This window comes from Hypanus sabinus, chromosome 7 (genome assembly GCF_030144855.1).
Source record: "Hypanus sabinus isolate sHypSab1 chromosome 7, sHypSab1.hap1, whole genome shotgun sequence".
Classification (NCBI taxonomy): Eukaryota; Metazoa; Chordata; class Chondrichthyes; order Myliobatiformes; family Dasyatidae; genus Hypanus; species Hypanus sabinus.
This window is the reverse complement of record NC_082712.1, coordinates 74,407,838-74,431,070: the sequence shown is the minus strand read 5'-3', so window position 1 is coordinate 74,431,070 and position 23,233 is coordinate 74,407,838. Positions and strand designations below refer to the sequence as shown.

General features: G+C 38.6%; 1 protein-coding gene across 5 annotated transcripts in view; it reads left to right on the top strand.

The window, feature by feature from the left end:
- The window catches only part of cntln (centlein, centrosomal protein), a 515,524-nt gene extending 493,773 nt beyond the window's left edge, over positions 1–21,751 (top strand). For all 5 annotated transcript variants that reach the window (XM_059974898.1, XM_059974895.1, XM_059974896.1 and 2 more), the window contains one exon: positions 21,493–21,751. In XM_059974898.1, the coding sequence (XP_059830881.1) occupies positions 21,493–21,594 (102 nt within the window). In that variant the 3' untranslated portion in view covers positions 21,595–21,751. The remainder of the gene's footprint in view (positions 1–21,492) is intronic.
- Positions 21,752–23,233: the final 1,482 nt, after the last annotated feature.

The window sequence follows — 23,233 nt, the reverse complement described above, 5'->3', positions numbered from 1 at the left end:
AGCAAGTGAAGTTGAGTGATGTTATCCCCTTTTGTTCAACAGCCTGATGGTTGGGGGGTAATAGTTGTTCCTGAATCTGGTGGCTTGGGTCCTGTACCTTCTACTTGATTGCAGTGGCGAGAAGAGAGCATGGCCTGGATTGGGTGGTGGGAGTCCTTAATGATGGATGCTGCTTTCCTGTGACTATGCTGTATGTAGATGTGCAGCTTTTTACAGTTTATTAGCTTTTTGCCTGGAATATTGTTGATAGATTAGAAATCTTGTTGGATAATTTATGTCAAGGGTAGTAGCCTGTTGATTTATCATGAAGAGTCTGTTTTTTTAAAGAATTGCTGGCAAATCTTAGTTTGTTTTATCTGTACATTTGCTTCATTAAATGGTAAGTGCCATCACACTGTTAAATACAGAAAAGGAGAAATTACAACCCAAGTGCTTCAAATTGTGATTCTCTTGTTTTGAAGATCAGAAGCCACTGAATTCCTTCACTGAAAATTGATCGCAATCCTGAGATCAATAGACATAAGGACATTTTGTTCGACAGTGATTTCGAAACACTATCCAGTTGAAAGAATATGGTGAAAACAATAGCATAGCATGTAGATAGAGTGAGTTAAAAGGACAGGAATTGAATGTAGACAAACTTCAATTTTAATTATGATGAAGAGTTTAGTGAGTGGTTACTACATGGAAGATCTGAGATCAAAGCCATGTGTATAAAACAATAGATATTTCCGGTGGTGTAACTAGGGCTAGAAACTACATTATTTTGTGCTCATTGAATATCCAGGATCAATGTTACCAGGACTGTCATCTAGTGTTATAAGCTATATATACACAATAACACTAATGTTATGAGCTTACGAATTCAAAGCAGGACCTGTGCACAAAATCTGGACTAGTACTGCAGAGTAGCTTTGAATTGTCAGGAGCCATCATGTGAAAGAGACACCAAGGTGGTCATTTCTCATGTCAAAGTAATGTAACATGCCTTCAAGATGAGAAAATAAACTTTTTTTAACCAATAGTAATGACCATTTTTTGTATATTAATTTCTCTTATTTAGTGAGACCTTACTTATGCAACATACTGTCAATTATCACCTAGAATACAATAATGACAGCACTTCAAAAGAAGTAAGATGGCTGCGAGGTTGGATTGAGAGGGCCTGTTTTACTGATCCTTTTAAAAATATAATTAGTTCAACAGTGTTAAGAAATGTAAGTGGAGAAAGATTATTTCTATTCCTACTACTGCACACAACCTTTAGTTGAATGTCCTAAAACAGTTTATCAACATTACAATCACTTGTGGTTTGAGCTATTAGTTCTGGCAGAGGTTGTTTATCCCTTTTCCTTAGCGTGTTTCATGAATTATGAGTTGATTTCCCATTGTAGACCTTGAACTACAAATGGCAGTTTCAAAGTGTATGAAATCCTTATGTTGTATTCTGTGGGTAAAAGGAAGTCACTCCTAACTCCCGCTTTACTGAATATCAAAATTACTGTCAGATTGTGCAGCTTTGAAATGTGTTCTCAGGACTATAGCAGAAGCAAAAGAGAAGAGCAACCATTTCTATTAATTTCTGCTACTTCATATTCTTGTTTGCTGATATAGGGCAATGGCAGTGATAGTGAGCAATATGTTTCCACTGCTGATTTTTTCAGGATTAACTTTACTGACTTATTAGGAAATTTTGTAAGGCTTTGAATCAGATGGATGCAGAGACTAATGGAAAAATAGAAAAAGCCCATAGCACCGGTGCTTTTAAAATTATAAGGTGCCGCTTTCTCCTAGAGGTTTAAAAATACAGAGGCTGTATCAAAAATAAAAAAAAATGTTTTTCCTTTAGTTTGTAATTATTTAATTGTGTTTCTTTCAACAGCATGATATACTGTTCATAGTATTTACCAAATCAGCAAAAGCAGTCTAATATTGTCACTATTACTTAGATCAATAACACAATATTTTGCTCCTGCAATGTTTGAAGCTAATACTGCTTTGGTATTTGAAGCTGTGCCCTAGTCAAATTAAAATACGCAGTGCATTTTAAAAGACTGTTAATTTTGTTTATACATTGCTTTTTACTGCAGTTGTAGGAGTAACTGTATTAAATTATTCAGTGTGAAAGAATTTCATCAAAGCCGGTTCTTTTTTCTAAATAAAGTGTAAAGTTCAATGAATGGAAAAGGTCAATCAACAAATGTGCTGTGGTGGTTTAATATAATTGATTGAAGGAGCTTGCCTCAGCTTAGAATCATGAAATGGGAAATTTCATATGTCACTGTTACACCAAAGATGATACCTTACTTGTAAAAACCAGCAATGATTCTGTATTTTTAAATGTTTCTTTTGAGAAAGAGGCTGTGAAAGCATATTTTGTAGCCAGCTTTATTACATTTTTCTGTAATTGTGGTTAACTCCCAATATTTAACTGAAATTTATAGATTAATTAATCAGAAATATTAAAGTACTAAATTCTTTCAGACATTTTTACAGCAACATTTTGTTCAGAATAGGAATCCTTGGAAATCTTTTTGTTGCAGTTTAAAATTAAACACAATTTATCTATTAACAAAATTTCACTTGGGATTTTAGAATGCATTTGGAAAACTAATACATTCTTTTGAAAGCAGTATGAAACCCCTTGTGACAGTGCAAGGGTTTAGAAAAGGACAGGTTTTTCTATGTGTCATGTGCATATCCCAATTATGATTAATTAGGTTGATTCTTTTTTAAGCTGGCACTATTTTAAAAACACATTAAGTAAACCCTGGGAATCCTATCTGCCATTATGGCACAGTGCACAAATAATTAGGAGCTTTTAATGTACTTGTGACTTTTTGCTGAACTATATATTGAAGATAGTGTTAATTTATCTTTTGTTCAAAATGTATTCCTTTGATTAAATTATTTCACTGGAATGTAGATAAAGCTGTACTAATCAAGCTATGAAAGATTTCAGTGCTGCGGTATTTCAAAATATAGGCTACAGTGACTATGAAAATCTCACCAGACCTTGGCATTCAGCCAAAAATAGTTATTCATTTTTGTACAGATTTGGAGGACTATCTTCCCTGGTTAAATATAGCATTTTTGGGTTAATCTTCTGCCAATCATCTGTATTTCTAACCATGTGACTTGGAAAGTCCAAAGACTACTGTTCAAATGAGACTTATTATTACTATTATAAATAGAATAATTGGGATCGTAGAGTTGAGTTACTTCCATTCCCTTCCCATGGGTATTTCCCTTTTATTCTATCATCTTAGTAGCAGGTAAATTTTATTGTGCAGTCTGGTAATTTTTAAGTGGACTTCAGGTTACAGTGTGGAGGGGAGAATGACATAGGATTAGACACTTCAGATTATTTTAATACTCTTTTCCCAATGTTCTCTCATCAATGAAACAGTTTTTAGGCATTTTAGGTAGCTTCAACATAATTATATTTGTCTTGAAGAAGAAAGATTACTTATTTTTTCAAACTACCTAATCAGAACTAGAGGGATATAAAATAAAGTCTAAAATTAAAACTTAAATTTCATTTTTATTAATTACATGTTCTAGCAGTGTATTTTGTTGAGCCCAGAGTATGACATTGTGAAATTTTAGATATTCATCAATCGAGCTATCCCTTACAGTCTGCTTATAACCTGATCAGTATTTATATTATTGTCTTTAATGTAGTGCAATAAGCAAGCTATCGTGTAATAACATTCTTCATAAAGTAACCAGTGGTTATCATCAGTGTTGTCTGAATTATTCTGATAGGAACTCATTTACTTAATTCATGGGCTTATGGAAGTACAAGGGAGGAGAATTTCTGTAGTTGCAGCAGCGTTTTCCTGAAGATGGGACTAGTAGGTATCCAGAACTCAGACCTGATGTTATGTACATACATTTTTGTAGTTAAATTATCCCACTGGATAATTGTATCATTTAACAGTAACTTCAGCAATTCTTCAGTATTGGCAAAGCTATAAAGAGAATTTTACAAAGCAACTTAAGTTTGCATTAAATTGTTCATATTTTGCAGTAGCACTGAACCAGTGGATTAGCATGTTAAAGCACATTGTCACTTCTTACTTAGCTGAAAGATGGTAAAGATAGCTCCTCATCAAATTTCTTTAACATCTTAGTTTAATGTTGTTAATAATTTGGCATGTCAGCTTTAGTTTTCTGGCTAAATGCAACATGTTAGGTTAACCTATTAGTCACTTGTACATGAGGAAATAATTTTGCAGCCACTGTTGAGCAAGCACGTGTGAGAACTGATACAGAATGAAAAGGGAATAGAAGTCAGGGTAAATATTCTTGAAATGGACAGTGAAATTAGCATTAGTATTGAAGAGCTTTATAAGCAGCAGAAGTAAGTCTTTTGGCCTCTTACTAGCCCTGTATTTCAGATCCACCCCACCCCCCACATTAACTCCACAAGTCCAATAATCTCCGTCCTGAAAAGATTCAGCCATAAATCCCCATAGCCCACTTTCACAGACTAAGACTAATTGCCCTGGTATAAATAAATGTCTTGTCTCAATTCTGAATGATTGACCTCTTATTTTAAGACTAAGTTGTGAATAACCTAGCTGAAGAAAACATCAACCTGTTATCTCTTGTGAAGCCCAATTGCCAATACTGGATATCTGAAATAAACATAAAGTGTCAGAGAGATATAGAAGGTCAAATAGCATCAATGGATAGAGAATGCATTGACCTTACAAATAAATTGTAATGTATGATCATTGGCCTTAACTATTACCTCTGTCTCACTTTCAACAAGTGCTCCATGAGTTGATGATTGTTTTCCTAGAATCAGAGAAAATTATAATCTTTTGGCCCACTGCATTCATACTGAACATCAGCCACCATTTCTATTAATCCTACTATAAATCCATTTGAATTTTGTACACTTCAATTAAATTGCTTTTGGTTATTTTAAACTTTATGGAGCATGGGTCCAGTTTGCTTAGTATATCCTCAAAACAAACCTTCCTTGGAAATTAGTTTATCTGGTTTATCTTTGCTGCAGTCCCTCTGTCACAAGTATATCATTGACATGAATTGGACTAAATTACTTACAGAATTCCCTTCTACCTTTTAGAAAATAATATTAACAGCAACATTAAACCATCTGATTGAAAAGTTGAATTCAAGTAAGATTACAAAACTGCTGACCAATACAGTGTGAATAATAAATTTATTGAACATTGCTGCAAGATCATGCTCTTCTGTGTAACCCAAGACAGCAGGTGTGGAGGTAAATTCTTTCACTTTAATCCTATATTGAACTCCTCGAAAAAAGCATGAATTTTTACAACTTTCACAGGCTCAGCATGTCCCAAAGCACTTTACAAACAATGACATTGTTTTGGAAGTACAGTTAATGATGTGACATTGAAATCTTGTACATAGGATTTGGACACAGCAAATTCTAGCAAATAGCAAAGAGAAAATACTATCAAAGACACTAAAAAGAACAGTATCTTTGTTAAATTTAATTGGGGCACAATATTGAAACTCTATAGCAGAAATGGCATCAATCAGTGGATATTTGCTTGTGCTACTTGGCGGGGTTTAAACTAGAAAGGCAAGGGGATGGGAACTCATCCACAGTGGCAATTTGAGTGGAGCTCAAAGATAGGGTAGGTGCAATTACTCTAATAGGATTATACCCAATAAGTCAAGTCAAGTCACTTTTTATTGTCATTTCAACCATAACTGCTGGTACAGTACACACTAAAAGCGAGACAACATTTTTCAGGACCATGGTGCTACATGAAACAGTACAAAACCTACACTGAACTACGTGAAAACAACACAGAAAAAAAAACACACTAAACTACAGACCTACCCAGGACTGCATAAAGTGCACAAATCAATGCAGGCATTACAATAAATAATAAAAAAGACAACAGGCACAGTAGAGGACAGTAAGTTGGTGTCAGTCCAGACTCTGGGTATTGAAGAGTCTGATGGCTTGGGGGAAGAAACTGTTACATAGTCTGATCGTGAGAGGCTGAATACTCTGGTACCTTTTCCCAGATGGCAGGAGGGAGAAGAGTTTGTATGAGAGGTGAGTGGGGTCCTTCATAACGCTGTTTGCCTTGCAGATGCAGCATGTAGTGTAAATGTCCATTATGGCGGGAAGAGAGACCCCAATGATCTTCTCAGCTGACCTCACTATCCGCTGCAGGGTCTTGCGATCTGAGATGGTGCAATTTCCATACCAGGCAGTGATGCAGCTGCTCAGGATGCTCTCAATACAACCCCTGTAGAATGTGATGAGGATGGGGGGTGGGAGATGGAATTGCCTAGGCCTTCGCAGAAAGTAGAGACACTGCTGGGCTTTCTTTGCTATGAAGCTGGTGTTGAGGGACCAGGTGAGATTCTCCGCTAGGTGAACCCCAAGAAATTTGGTGCTCTTAACAATCTCTACGGAGGAGCCATCTATGTTCAGCAGGGAGTGGTCACTCCGAGCCCTCTGTAACCACCAAGAGATGGAGTACCTGATATGTAGACAGATCAAGGAAAGGTGCTCAAACAAAAGATTGTCAGAGTGAGAGATTTTTAACTTCCTCAGTATTGTTTAGAACTTACTTACTATAAAAGGCTTACATAGGACAGGCTTTCTTCAGTGCATCCAGGAGTGGTTCTTGAAACAGTATGTGGAGAGTCCAACTAGAGGAGAAAACATACAGAACTTGATTTTGGGAAATGAGCCAGGCCAGGTGACCAATCGGAACATTTTGGGAAGAGTGAGCACAACTCAATATGTTTTGAGATATTTAAGAGAAAGAATAAAATCAGATCTTACAGAAAGATACTAAATTGTGGTAGGGCAAATTATGGACAGGATAATGACAAGTCCTCTGGCTATTGGGGTCCAAGTCCAAAGCTCCTTGTAAATGGCTACACAAGTTGATAGGGTGGTAAAGAAGGCATATTGGCAGGCTTGCTTTATTAGTCGAGGAATTGAGTTCAAGAGTGAAGAAGTTACATTGCAGCTGTATACAACTCCAGTTAGGCCACATAGGAAGTACTGAATTCAGTTCTGATTGCCCCATTATAAGAAGGTTGTTGAGACTGCGGAGAGGGTGCTGAAGAAGTTTATCAAGATGTTGCCTGGATTGGATGGTATGTGCTATTGGGAGAGGTTGGTCAAACTTGAAAGCTACAGAGGCTAAGAAGAGATCTGATTAATGTTTATCAGTTTTGTGAAGCACAGATGGAATAGGCAGTCACTGACTAATGCCTAAGGCATGTATTTAAGGTGAGAGAGATAAATTCAAGCAAGATGCACAGTGCAAGTTGTTTATACAGAGTGGTGGATCCCTGAAGGGCCCTGCCATGAATGATGGTGGATGCAGATATAGAGTCATTCAAGAATGTGCAGGAACTGGAAAGGTATGGATATTCTGTAGGCAGCAAGGAATAAAGTTCAAAGTTTGAAGTAAAATTTATTATCAGAGTACAGACATGTCACCACATACAACCCTGAGATATTCTTTCTCTGGGCATAGTTAGCAAATCTATGGAACAGTGACTTAAACTGACACACACCCTTTGTAAACTGCAGTCAGGATCACAGGTGAGAACTCACGAGGCGAAGAGAATGGTCTACATTTAATAGTTAGGTTTTCTAAATTGGGGAACAAGACATTGATATTATCCACAACATCTGTGCACCGACGAAAATTGACTGAAAAGCACGCTCTGCCACCTCTTTCCTTACCAGAATTTGAGGTTAGATCCATTCTGAAAATCATAAAACCTTTTGGTCAGATAGCTGCGTCTGGTGTGTTCACTGTTAACCAAGTCTCAATGCAACATGCAATTAAGATCTGCCTCGTCTACCTCTGATCTTATTTTATAGTGACTGCATATTCGCCAACAAGATACTAGGTAGAGGAGGCCTCATCCCCCTATGCTTCAGCCTGGTTTGAATTCTGCCTCTCCTGCCATGTTTTCGGCCATGGCATTGATCTTTAAAGGCACCGCGTTTAATTGTTCCATATTTAACTGTCAAACGTGAGATCTGAAGATCATTGATGTAATTTTGTAGTCTGTTGTTAAGAGGAAATTTGCATACTGCAGATTGCAGCAGAAGTAGTTCAAAAGGCGTATATTTAGGAGGACAACTGGAACAAATTATTGTAGCCTGCAGAGTCGCTGAAATGTTGGATTAGAAAGTTACCAATTGACACCAAGATTGGTAGAGTTGTAGACAGTGTAAAAGTCTGTCAAAAATACAGCAAGGTATAGATTAGTTACAGGCATAGACGGGGAATCTACAAATGGAGTTTAGTTTCGGCAAGTGTGAGGTGTTGCACTTTGGGAGGTCAGATGAAAGAAGAAAATATGCAGTTAATGGTAGACTCCATAATAGCTTTGAGCCACAGAGGGATCTTGAGATCCAAGTCCATGGTTCACTGAAAGTGGCTATGCAAGTGGACAAGATGCTAAAGGAAGCATATTGGTAGGGGTGTTCAGTATAAGAGTAAGGAGGTCTTGCTGCACCTACAGCAACTACAGTAAGACTGCACTTGGGAGTATTGTGTGCAGTCCTGATTGCCCCGTTTTAAGAAGGATGTGGAGAGGGTGTAGAAAAGATTAACCAGGATTCTGCCTGGTTTAAAGGGTATGCAATTTAAGGAAAGGTTGGACAAACATGGGTTGTTCTCAGCATTAGAGGCTGAGGGGTGAACTGACTGAAGTTTTTAAAATTATGAGAGGCATAGCTAAGGTAGACAGTCAGAATCCTTTCCCCAGGGTTGAAATGTCAAACACCATAAAACGTGTTTTTAAATTAGAGGGTGAAAGGTGACATGAGCAGCATGTTTTTGTTTCTACAGTGAATCATGGTGTTTAGCACAGAATACCAGGCAGCAGGCAACTTGGTGGAGATTGGAGGTTTTGGGTGAATACATAAATATGAAGGGAATGGAGAGATCTAAACAGTACCCAGGAATAGGACATTTTGTATATATCGGTGTCAAGAACAGCACAATATTGTGGGCTGAATGAGCTCTCCAGTGCTGTACTGTTCTGTGTTCAACAATCAAAAGCATATCAAATAATGAGTTAATGATTCAAGTTGATGCTGCTAACTGCCACATGAGAAATAATTCTTCTCAAATAAAATATATTTTATGATTATAAGTATTTTCTCAAGTTTAAATAAATTCAATCTCTACTGCAACTCTTTCGCTTGGAAGCACACTCACTGGAATCCTGTAGGAACACAAAGGCAACCTTTTATTGGATTAAAAGGTATTTTCCTCAAGACCTTTCAAATAAAATATTCTGTAATTTTTAGAATCATTTGCAACAGGATATAATTTTATATCTTCTCTCATCTATATAGTACAACTTGTGTGGGAAAAAAATCTTGTTAACATATTATTTTCAGGAACAAAGAACAGATTCCTGTAATGTGGATGCTCCCTAGAGACAGCAGTAACATACTTTATTGATCTGGTAGCTGAGGATGAATAGCTGTTGAAAGATGAAGTGTTATTGCAAATCACGTCATTAAGAAGATCATTAAACCATGAATAGTTCAATAAGATATGGACAGCATACTCAACAGAAAGTGAACTGACTTTCATTCACTATCTTCCTTTGTTATGTTTTGAACTGTCACAGACAATGTTAAATTGATATTATCACTTACATTTGTAATGATGTCTTTTACCAGGGTGGTGTTCATGGAGTGTTTTTGGAAGACTGAGCAGGTACATAGCAGCTCTGGTCCTGTTAATAATGAACATAAGACTGATAAAATTCATTACCAACAATGACTGCAGTGAAGGATCTTTAGATAAGAATGTATCTCTGAGAAAGAGTGTCACATGGAATAAATAGAAGTCTGAACTTTGAGTTGCTGCTTTCTGGTGTTATTTACTTAAGATTATTGCCCTCTAGAGGTGATTCAAGAAATGGTATTTTATATTTTCATGCATTCAGTTACAAAAATGGACAGTGCTAGTACAACTAACATTTATTCAGCATTCGTATTGGTGCTTGCTAGAATAGTAGTGAGGTACTGTTTAAATTGCTGCCATGAAGACACTCCCATAGTGCTGTTTGGAACGGTATTGCAGGATTTAGACTCAGTATTGTGAAGGTCTAAATAAGGATAATGGGGAAGTTGCAGCTGGTGGAATTCCCTCTGCCTGAAGTTCCTGCCTATCTGTGTTTTGAGATTGTAATTTTGAGAGCTGGTATCAGAGTCGCCAGTAAATGTTCGTTTTGTTGATGGTACCTGCCGTGTGCTGGTGCGGGAGGAAATGAATGTTTAGAAAGAAAAGATTAAAAGATTTAAATTTCACTTTATTTGTCACATGTACATGGAAACATATAGTGAAATGTGCTATTGGTGTCAAATCAGATCCGAGCTTCCAGCAGCAACAGAGCTTGCCCGCAACTCACTAACCCTAACTGTGCCCATCTTTGGAATGTGGGAGAAAACTGGAGCAGCCGGGTTCAAGGAGTACAAACTCCTTACGGACAGCAGCGGTAATTGAATCCCGATCAGTGATCACTGGCTAGAACTATAAAGCAATGTACTAACGGCTATGTTACCATGTAATGGATTTTTTTTTTGGTAGTGTCAAGTTTCTTTAAAGTTGGTGGAGTTCTGTTCATCCAGGCAACTGGATAGTGTACTTCTAACTTGTGCCTTGTATACAGTAGAAAATCTTTAGTGTATCAGGAGTTGAGACACTTCTGTAGGGCACCACACTTCCGCACTACTCTTTTGCCATGTTACATTGTGCTTTTGAATTTCTAGTGAATGAAGTTGCATTGGATATTAATGGTGCAATAGTTATGTCAAAGGTCAATGTCTTGTTGGGGGTGATCATTGCTGGCATGTGTATCAAGGTAAACTTATTGTCATAGGGGTAAATACCTAAGGTAGAAATGCCTTGAAGGTACCTTTTTGCAGCAGCAGCATGCTACATTGCAAACAAGCATCATTTAAATCAAGACAAGTTATGCCCAACTTATATAACAAATAAACTAAAATATAATAACATTAGTGCAAATTGAGAGGGAAAAAATATATAGTTGGAGGTAGCTTTAAAGTTTTCGAGATCAATTCAAGAATCTGATGGTAGCGGGTAAGTAGCTGAACCATGAGGTGTGGCTCTTCAGGCTCCTCTACTGTATCTCCTGCCTAGATAGCAACATCGAGGAAGGTTTATGGCCCAGGTGGTAGGATTCTTAATGATGGATGTCACTTTCCTAAGACAATACCTCAATGGTAGGAAGAGCTGTACCTATCATGAAACTGAGTCCACCACCCTCTGTCGCCTTTTGTATTCCTGTGTATTGCAGTTTCCATACTAGTCCATGATCCTCCAGCCAAAGTGCTTTCCAGCATACATCTGTACAAGTTACTGTGCTTTGAAAAAGTATTCATCCCCCACAACTATATCCAAATTATACTGTCTCATTTTCTAAAGTTAAAACATATTGAAGTAGGATTTTTGAGCTAATCTTCAAATCAAACCCAGCAAGAAATTACAAAAAATTAAAAACCAAAATTGTGAGGCTGAAAAAGTATTCATCCTGTTGTAATTACTACGCTAAGTTTCCTCAGGGTGTAATAATGTCTATTACCAACTCACCCAACTTGTTGATATAGGAAATTGGAAGAAATTATTCATAAGAATAAATACCCTCTCCTTCTGTGAGGTCTAACAGTATGGTAGATTTTCAACAGACAAAAGAGCATTCAGGCCAAGTCAGGGAAACGATAATAGAGAAGCACAAATCTGGGGAAGGGTACAAGCCCTTCTCAAAGGCATCATAAAATAGTGGAAAAAATAAGAAACCACTGCCACCCTGCCAAGGTCAGCTGCCCCCGCTAAACTTAGTCGCCAGAGATGAATGGCACTTGTAAGAAAGACTACTGTGATGCTAGCAGTCACTCTGAGTGAGCTGCAGAAGACTGTGGCTGCAACTGGAGAAGAAGTTCATGGCTCTACAATCTCTAAGGCTTTCCACAAAAAGCATATTTATGGAAGAGTGCTAAGGAAGAAGTCCTGGCTTTTAAAAAGCAAGCATATCCATGCTATGAGGATGCTTTTCAGCAGTAGGAATGGAAATCTGGTCAGGATTAATGGTTGAATTGACTGTATTACTTACATCCTTTTTATGCATGAAGAGTAAGAATCTTTATGTTACGTCTCTGTCTAAATGTGCAATTTATAGTAATTTATAATAAATAGTATGTACAACAGGATAGTCAATATAACATAGAAATACAATTCCATCAGCATGAATTAATCAGTCTGACTTCCTGGTGGAAGAAACTGTCCCAGAGCCTGTTGGTCCTGGCTTTTATGCTGCAGTAGTGTTTCCTGGATGGTAGCAGCTGGGACAGTTTGTGGTTGGGGTGACTCGGGACCCCAATGATCCTTTGGGCCTTTTCTACACACCTTTCTTTGTAAATGTCTTGATTATTGGGAAGTTCACATCTACAGATGTACTGGGCTGTCTGCACCACTCTCTGTAGAGTCCTGTGATTGAGGAAAGTACAGTTCCCAGACCAGACAGTGATGCAGCCAGTCAGGATGCTCTCAATTGTTTCCCTGTAGTAAGTTCTTTGGGGGCCAAAACCAAACTTCTGAGGTGAAAGAGGTGCTGATGTGCTTTTTTCACCACACATCCGGTTGTACAGAACACGTGAGATCCTCAGTGATGTTTATGCTGAGAAACGTAAAAGCTGTTCACCCTCTCAACCCCAGATTCATTGATGTCTATTGGGGTTAGCCCGTCTCCATTATTCCTGTCCTTTGTTTTTGTGACCTTGAGGGAGAAGTTGTTTTCTTAATACCACTGTGTCAGGGTGATGACTTCTTCTTTGTAGATTGCCTCATTATTATTTGAGGTTAAGCCAATCAATGTAGTATCGTCAGCAAATTTAATTAGCAAATTGGACCTGTGGGTGGAAATACAGTCATTGATATACAGAGAGTAAAAGAGGGAGCTTAGGACACAGTTCTGAGGGGTTCCAGTGGTGAAGGTCAGAGAGGCAGAGATAAGGGATCCCACTCTTACCACTTGCTGGTGATCTGACTGAAAATCCAGGATTCAGCTATCCAAAGCTGAGGTCTTTGAGCTTCTTTTCAAGCTTGGAAGGAATTATGGTGTTGAATGCTGAACTGTAGTCTAAGAACAGCATTCTCATATACGCATCCTTTATGTGAAGATAAAGGTGGAAAGAAGAATGCCTCTAAATACAGAGAGATCCTGGATAAAAACTTGCTACCCTCTGCCAGAAAGCTTAAACTGAGGAGGAAGTTCATCTTTCAGCATTTCAACAACCCAAAGCACACTGCCAGAGCAGCCATGGAGTGGCTTCAGATAAAGAAAATTTATGTCCTTTAGTGGCCCAGTCAGTGTCCTAACCTTAACCCGATTGAACATGTCTGGCCAAACCACAAGGTTGCTGCCACTGCCACTCCCCAACTAACCTGTCACAGTTTGAGCAATTTTGCGAGGAGGAATGAGCAAACCTTGTTCCATCACATTGTACAAATCTAATCCAAAAAGACTGCTGGCTGTAATAGCTGTGAGAGGTGGTTCAACTAAGGAAAGGGGGTTGAATACTATTGAAGTGCTGACATTTCAGTTTTTGAATTTTTAGATTTTCATGCTTTTTAATTTTCCGTTTTGAATGCTGTACTGTGAAAAAAGGAGCAAACGATTCACAAATTAAAATTCTTAGTTCAGTGATCAAAATCCCTGTTTGTAACACTCATTTATGTGAACAAATGTAACTACTCTTACAAGGCACTGTAGCTAAAGCTTTCATGCCAACTTTCCATAAAATTGTAAGAAACAGGAGATGCTGATGTACCTTCCTTATGGTTCCATTTATGTACTGGGCCAGATCCTCCAAGATGATGTCACCCAGGAATTTGAAGGATCTCACCCTGTCCACTACTGACCCTTTTATAGAAACTGGGCCTGTTCGCCAGACTTCCTTTTCCTAACATCCACAATCATTTAGCTGGTTTTGCTAATGTTAAAGCAGATGGGAATCTTAGAACACAGACCGAGAGATTGAAGATATTCTTGAATGCTCCACCAGACCTTTAGCACTCAACCAGGTACTTCGTCCGGGCCTGACACCTTGCAGGTGTCAGACATCTTCCTGAAGGATATTCTGACAGCAACATCACAGACTAAGAGTCATCAGGTGCTGTGGGGACTCATGCAGGTGTGTCATCACACATTATTTACCATTTATCAGACCCTAACTAAATGTCGTCAAGCTGTTACTGCATTTGGGCATTGACTATATATTTTATCAATGAGTTTCAAATAGAATTGAATGCTGTATGCTGAGTCAGAAACCAACTTATTGTCACTGACATATGTCGTGAAATTTGTTGATTGGGCAGCAGGACCATGCAATACATAGTATAAGTTATAATAAGAAACATTTAAGACCATAAGATATTGGAGCAGAATTAGGCTATTCAGCCCATCGATTCTGCTCTGCCATTTGATCATGGCTGATCTATTTCCATTCTTTTGTCTTGTCCCTATAACCTTTCATTCCCTGGCTTATCAAGAATCTATCAACCTCCACTTTAAACATAATGACCTGACCTCCACAGCCTCCCATGGCAACGACTTCCACAAAAATTCCTCCTCGTCTCCATTCTAAATGGACCTCCCTCTATTCTGAGGTTGTGCCCTCTGGTCCTAGACTCCCCCACTAGAGGAAACATCCTTAACACATCCACTCTATCTAGGCCTTTCAACATTTCATAAGTTTTGAAGAGATTCCCCCCACCTTCCTAAATTTCAGTGATTACAGGCCCAGAACCATCAAATGCTCTTTATATGATAAGCCTTTCAATCCTGGAATAATGATTGTGAGCCTCCTGCGAACCCTCTCCAACGTCAGCACATTGATTAGGTGCCCAAAACTGCTCACAATACTGCAAGTGATACCACACCAGTACTTTATAAAGCCTCCGCATTCCACCCATGTTTTTATATTCTAGTCCTCTGACAATAAATGCTAACATTTCATTTGCCTTCCTCACCACTGACTCAATCTGTAAGTTAACCTTTGGGGAATCCTGCACAACGACTCCCATGTCCCTTTGCACCTCAGATTTTTGAATTTTCTCCCCTTTTAGTAAATAGTCTACACTTTTGTTCCTTCTACTAATGTGCAAGACCATACATTTCCTGACACTGTATTCCATTTTCTCAATGTTTTGCCCATTCTCCTAATCTGTCTTAAGTCCTTCAGCAGCCTCCCTGCTTTCTCAGTACTACCTGCCCCTCAACCAATCTTCATATTGTATGCAAACTTGCCACAAAACCATCAATTCTGTCATCCAAATCATTGGCAAACTATGTAAAAAGAATTCCCATCACCAACCCCTGCAGAACACCACTAGTGACCGGCAGCCAATCAGAAAGGCTCCCTTTATTCTCACTCCTTGCCTCCTGCCAGTCAGCCAATGTTCTATTCATGCTTATATCTTTTCTGTAATACCAAGAGCTCTTACTCTGCAAGCAGTTTCATGTGTGGCACCTTGTCAAAGGCCTTCTGAAAATCCAAGTACGCAGCACCACTGATTCTCGTTTGTCTATCCTGTTTGTTGTTTGCTCAAAGAATTCCAACAGATTTGTCAGGCAAGGTTTCACCTAAGGAAACCATACTGACTTTGCCCCATTTTATCTTGTGCTTCCAAGTAACCCAAAACTTTATCCTTAACATCTTCCCAACCACTGACTTCAGGCTAACTGGCCTATAATCGCAAGACCTTGCAGCGGATAGTGAGGTCAGCTGAGAAGATCTTCAGGGTCTCTCTTCCCGCCATCACGGACATTTACACTAGACGCTACATCCGCAAAGGAAACAGCATTATGAAAGACCCCATGCACCCCTCATTCAATCTCTTCTCCCTCCTGCCGTCAGGGAAAAGGCTCCGAAGCATTCGGGCTCTCACAACCAGACTATGTAACAGTTTCTTCCCCCAAGCTATCAGACTCCTCAATACCCGAAGCCTGGACTGACACCTTGCCCTACTGTCCTGTTTATTATTTATTGTAATGCCTGCACTGTTTTTGTGCACTTTATGCAGTCCAGTGTAGGTCTGTAGTCTAGTGTAGCTTTCTCTGTTTTTTTTTATTACGTAGTTCAGTCTATTTTTTGTACTGTGTCGTGTGATACCATGGTCCTGAAAAACGTCTCATTTTTACTATGTACTGTACCAGCAGTTATGGTCGAAATGAGAATAAAAGTGACGACTTGATTTCCTTTCTTCTGCCTCTCTCCTTTCTTGAAGAGTGGAGTGACATTTGCAACTTCCCAGTCCTCCTGCATCATGCCAGAATCTAATGATCCTTGAAAGATCATTACCAATGTCTCCACAATCTTTTCAGTCACCTTTTTCAGAACCTGTAGACCACCTGCACCTTCTCACTGGTAATAGCAACTACACTCAGTTCTGTCCCCCTGATGCTCCTGAACTTCCTGCATACTGCTAATGTCTTCCATTGTGAAAACTGATGCAAGTACTTATTAAGTTTTCCTACTATTTCCTTGTCTATAATACATATAAATTAAATTAATTACTGCAAGAAGTGAACAAAATTGAGAGGTAGTGTTCTTGGATTCATGGACAGATGGTGGAGGGAAGGAAGCTGTCCTAAAACATGGAGTGAATATCTTCAGGTTCCTGCATTTCTTCTTTGCTGATAGTAATGAGAAGAGATCAACAAACCTCGCTATGTCTGAACTTGTGATGAAAGGAAAGGCATTGATTAAGCGACTGTCCATGGTGAGTCCTGAGAAATTATTCAAAGCAATTCCTACAGTATACATACCAGGACTGGAAGAACTGACCTCCAACAACCGTAACAATCTTTCTTTGTGCATGGCACAACTGGCTGGATAGCATGGTAATACACTGGTGTGTCTAATCATCCTGCAGTGATCTGATCTCAGATGCTGTATGGGTGAAGTTTGCATGTTCTTTCTGTGACCCCATTGCTTCCCTTTCATGCTCCAATTTCCCCAACATCCCAAAGACATGCAGATTGATAAATTAGGTGGCCATCGTAAATTACCCTCTATATGAAAGGTTGAATCAGGGAGACATTGATGCTAATACATGGAGAATCAGTTGCAGTCAAAATTACTGACGGAATGGGATTGCTTCTTTAGTCAGCGTAGGCTGAAGTGGCCTCCTGCTGTGTTATGAGAAACTGTAGTAACATTATGTTAACTTCTCATTTAATGCCGGACATTTAAATCAAAAGCAGTGTTATACAGCACAAAAAGCAGGTCATGCAGGCCAACTTCAGATTTACTAAGCATGCCATCTACAACCTCATACAAATCATTAGAATACAGGATATGCAAACAGCAGTAGCCCCAGCATTGATCACTGCAGCATACCACTCCAGTCTGAACAATTAACTGCCTGTATCCTTCCACCAAGCCAATTCTGTATCCATTTGGCTAACTCATCCTGGATGCAATTTGATCTCACCTTCTAAGCCAACCTACCATAGCCAAAGTCTATCTACTGCTCTGCCCTTATCAGCCCTCTTGATTACCTCTTCAAAAAACTCAATAAAGTTTGTGATGCACTATTTTTCATGCACAAAGCCATGCTTATTTGATTTAATTGGCCCATGTCTTTGCAAATAATAGATACACCCTGTTTCTCAAAATCCCCTCCGGAAACTCTCCCCACCACTGATGTTCAGCTCACTGCCTGATGTTCCCCGGATTGTCCTTGCACACTTTCGTATATAAAGCCTTCCAATACCTTACCCATGCCTAAGAAAGACAATATTTTTTGCTGGATCTCTGTGTTCTAGGATATACTTGGTTAGACAATGGGGATTCATCCACCCTTCTATGCCTTAACACTATCAGCTTTTGTATTGCTGATGTTTCGGAACATTGTTGTTCTCTTTCCCAAACTTCTAGCTTTCATGACTCGCCATGGTATGCCCCACAGCTGTCTATGACTCATCTGCAAACTTCCTCTTCATAGCACCTATAGCATCAAAGTTGACTTTTCAACTTGGATTTCTGGTTAATGGAACACATTGGGACCAGTATTTTTCGACCCATTTAGGCAGTTGCCCAATTAGTTGAAGTTTCATGAAAATGGTTAAAAAGGTATAAAAACTGAGTAACAAATTATGGATTTAAATGAAATGAAATTCAGGTCAACTTAGAACACTACCTATAGTACTACAGTGTAATAAAGCTGTGTATTATTTTCTAATATTTACCCATGGAGGAATTTGTTCAGTGTAGCATAGGCACCTAGTGCAGATAATGTACTGCCTTCATGCAATGTTGTTGACGACTGCAGACTCCAAATCTTTATTTTCATAATGACTGTCAATACCTTCAAATTCTTCATAGTTTCTAACTTGTTGAAGTAGTGAAGTTGTATTTTTGTTTCTGGCTGTTTCTAACAAAATTCTTGAAACTGTGGTGAACAAAACAGGTTTGAATTGTCTTACTGTTTATTTCTTGCCAATTATTAGGGACAAAAATTGCTGCTTTTTGAATGCAGACACACGCAACCGATGCTGTATAGAAGCCGTTCACTCGACGCACAATGTAGTGTCTAATGGCCATGCGACTGACACGAGTTAGAAAGTGTTTGGCAAAAGTTCCTGCCCAATTTAGTGGCATAGTGTCCTGTTTATCATTTATTGTAATGCCTGCACAGTTTTGTGCACTTTATGCAGTCCTGGGTAGGTCTGTAGTCTAGTGTAGTTTTTTTTTCTGTGTTGTTTTTTACATAGTTCAGTCTAGTTTTTGTACTGTGTCATGTAATACCATGGTCCTGTAATAGCATTGTCTCATTTTTACTATGTACTGTACCAGCAGTTATGGTCGAAATGACAATAAAAGTGACTTGACTTGACAAATAAACAAAGGGAATCCCAGCTATTTTCTCGACTAGTTTTTATTCTTTAAGAGTTGTCCCAAATACGTAGCTGCCCCAATTAACCAATGGCCCAATTAACTGGAATCCACTGTATTACAGATGACAGAAGACCCAATAACAAACCCAGTGTATAACACTTCTTTTGGATTTCCTGAGGGTTTTTTCTGGGTGACAGATAATAACGAATGTCATGCTACAGGAATTAGTGTTTGAGCCCCAAGTACTCACAACAATTTGACTGAGGGAATTGCATGGAACATTTCCAAGCTTATTGACTGAAAATAAAGAAATAGTAATAATAAATAAATAAGCAATAACTATCGAGAACATGAGAAGAAGAGTCCTTGAAAGTGAGTCCCTAGGTTATGGGAGCACTTCAGTGATGGGGTGAGTGAAGTTATCCCCACTAGTTCAAGAGCCTGATGGTTGAGGGGTAATAACTGTCCCTGAACCTGGTGGTGTGGGTCCTAAGCCTCCTGTACCTTCTTCCTACATTCTTCAGTACACTGTCCACCACACATCTGTAGAAGTTTGTCAAAGCTTTTTGCATCATGCTGAATCTTCACAAAAATCTAAGGAAGTAGAGGCTCTGCCATTCTCTTTCATAATTGCAATTATGTGCTGGGCCCAGGACAGGTCCTCTGAAATAATAACACCGAGGAATTTAAAGTTGCTGACCTTCTCCACCTCTGATCCCCCGATGAGGACTGGCTCATGGATCTCTGGTATCCTCCTCCTGAAGTCAATTTTCAGCTTCTTTGTCTTACTGATTTTGAGTGAGAGGCTGCTGTGGTGGCACAACTCAGCCAGGTTTTCAATCTCTCTCCTATATGCTAATTCATCACCAACTTGGATTCAGCCCATGACAATGGTGTCATCAGCAAACTTAAATATGGCATCAGAGCAGGGAGCTAAGCACACAGCCTTATGGTACACCTGTGCTACTGGAGATTGTGGAGGAGATGTTGTTGCCAATCAGAACTGACTGATGTGAGGATCCAATTGCAAAACAAGATATTGAGGCCAAGGTCTTAAATCTTACTGATTAGTTTTGAGGGGATTATAGTATTAAATGCCAACCTGTAGTCAATAAGGAACATCCTTATGAATGAGGATTCATCCTCAGGATTGAGTGAAAAGCCAATAAAATTACATCGCTACAGACCTATTGTGCTGGTAGGCAAATTAGAACAGAACCAAGTCATTTTTGAGGCAGGAGTTGATATGTTTCATCACCAACCTATCAAAACACTTCATCGCAATGGATGTAAGTGCCACTGGATGATAGTTATTGAGGCAGGTTTCTACGTTCTTCGTATGCACCAGTATAATTGAAGCCTGCTTGAAGCGGGTGGGTACTTCAGACGACTGAAGTGAGACATTAAAGATAATTCTGACAATTCAGAAGAGATTGAGTTAATTAGGCATGTGTTCACTGAAGTACAAAAAACAGGAGGAGAATCGCTCAGAAAACTTGAAACTAGACACAGACTAAATGTAGGGGGGAACGTTCCATTCGGCTGGGGAGCACAGACGTGCGGGGTGGGTTGTAAGTCTCACTGGATAATGCATGCTGTTTAGAATTGGGTTATGGAGAAATTTCATTCCACAGCTAGAAGAGCCAATGCTGCACTCTACCAGCTGATGTAATTCTGGCATCCTGAGGCACTTCCACCAAGATAGACTATACACAACAAGGTGCAGAGTGATCTTATGCTTCACTTCTGATGAAAGATTACCAGGCTGTTTTATATCTTTCCACAGGAGCTGTATTATTTGTTTTTTATTATTTCAGATCTCTAACAACTGCTTTCTTATGTATCATGTTCTAGAACTTTTCTTTCTCTCTCATCTCTTCTCAGTCACTTCCCTTTATTCATACCTCCTCTGGGCAGATCAGCTGTAATTAAAGAGTCTTCACCATCCTCTCTCAGTGGGCACACCTCCACCCTATCAAAGACATTCCCAAAAATACTCTACAGCTTAAGAGATGTTTGATTTCAAGTTCTGTTGAAAGATCATCAAGCAAACATTAATTCTGTTTATCTCTTCACACTAGCTGCCTGACCTGCTCACTACCTCCAGCACTCTCTGTTTGATTTCAGATTCCAACATGATATATTTCTTTTGCTTCATGAATATAAAACACTCAAAAGGAAGGAACATCTCATTTTTAAATCGGATATGAATTTTAAAGCATTCCCTTTAGTTGATGACATGAGGAATGTGATCCAGAAGAGTGCAACAACTGGCATGCTCATTATCAGAGGAATATGTAACTCACCTTTTCATGTTTGAGATTGTAGAGACACAGCAGTGGTGATATTGAGGAAACTATACTGATTTAGGATATACAATGCAATTCTTTTAGCTTCTACTTTTGTTTCTTTCTAAATTTTACAATGAATATTAGCAGTTTTAATGTTCATTTTCCCTCAGTCATTATCCAGTTATAATCCTGAGACAGGATTGAATTAAGCAATTTTCAATGTGTACTGCTTCACATTAATCCTTTCTTTTATTGCAGTTTCCCTGTGTCCCAGGTTTATTGGAAGCATTGTTGGAAAAGATAGCAGAGAAAGAGAAGCTAAATGAAGAATATGCTTTGCTCCAAAAGGAAAACAGTTAATAGGTTTCGCCTTTTCATCAACAAGTGGCAATGTACTGTAGCAGAAGGGTTACAACAGAATATAATGGTGGTGTATCAATAAAATGAGACTGACTTTGTTATTGTCTACAGTGTCCGATCTTGTGATTATTGAAAATAAAAAGAAAGTGGAATCATTTTTCATTAGAATATGTATTTTTCTTTCCCTGAATTCCAGGGATATAATTCAATAAATTACTTACTCCACAGTGCTTGCTTAAAAAAACATTTATTACATTTGATATTAATATTAAATAATTAATATTTAGAATATTTTTGATGAAACTTAAACATTGATTGTTTCATATATTTAAGTTCTGAGTTGAGGAGGAATTCCTTCTGAACTGCTCATTGAATGGCTTTTTTAAAATTTACTATTTATATATATAATTTATTTTGAAATGTAATCAAACTAACAGTGCAGCTGTCAATATTCTATCACAGATTTTATTACAAAATAATTAAGTGTCATTGTGTCTTTTTTAAGAAAATATAATTCAATATGGTGTGTAATAGTAGTTAATACATTTAGTTTCTTGCTTTATAATCTAAATGTTTTAATTTATTAATACTGAAAGATTATTTGAATGTTCCAGATTTTTTATGTAATTATGAATTTGTACACCTGTGAAATTGTTTCCACATCCCATTCTTCCAGTGGTGAATAATCAGGAAATAGAACTTCCATGCTTCAAGAACTTTCATGCATGTGTATTTCCCTGTGATGGGATCGTATCAACATAAAAAACTATCTTATAAAGTAACACAAGTTATTTTTTCCTGCAAATACAACCAACTAATAAATTATCATTATAGAACCCTACCTATTTGGATAGTTAAGGCTGCATTTTTGAAGGGGTCCCAAGCACGTCAACTTTTACCCAGGTCGGAAATTAATGAATTTAGGTCCCACTCCATAGATGAGCACAAAATCTAAGCTGATGCACCCAGTGCCCCACAATCAAATGGGCAATACTGGGAAACCTTTGCAATGCCTGAGAATAAGTATTGGGATGATGTCAATGAGATTTACAGGAAGATGTTGTTCCTGCCACATATTCAGCAGTGCTCTTGGGTCAACTGCAGGTCATAACCAGGGAGCACTGATCATTGATATTTTGCTCCTTTAGCCCTAATACATCTCCGGTCAGAGATATCTCTCTGCCACCCGCTGCAGCTTCCAATGGAGTTAGTTGGACCTCAATTTCTGTCCTTCCACAGCCAAAAACTGCCCTTTTCTTCCAACTGTAGCTGTCTGCTGAGATCTGTCCTTATATTCTACTCTTCATCTAAGGAGAGGAGCAGTGCAGGAGCTCTTTGGCAGGTGCATTCAGCACTCTTACCAGCCTTAACTAATGGATGAGTTGGAGGTTGGTATTGGTGATATCTAGCTATCCTCCCTGCTGAACCACTGGTGAAGATTTTGGATGCAGGGCAAGATGCTGTAGGTTGCCCTGATGAGGAAGCTGCATCTGGCTTATCAGATCTTCCATATGTTAGACCAACTGAATGAGCTGTTGCTGGTGTCTTCCCATGTTGTCAATCTTTCCTGGCAGCTGCACCATTGCCTTCACTCTCTAGCTAGTGAACTAGTGACATGGGCAAGGATGAAGATCCAGCC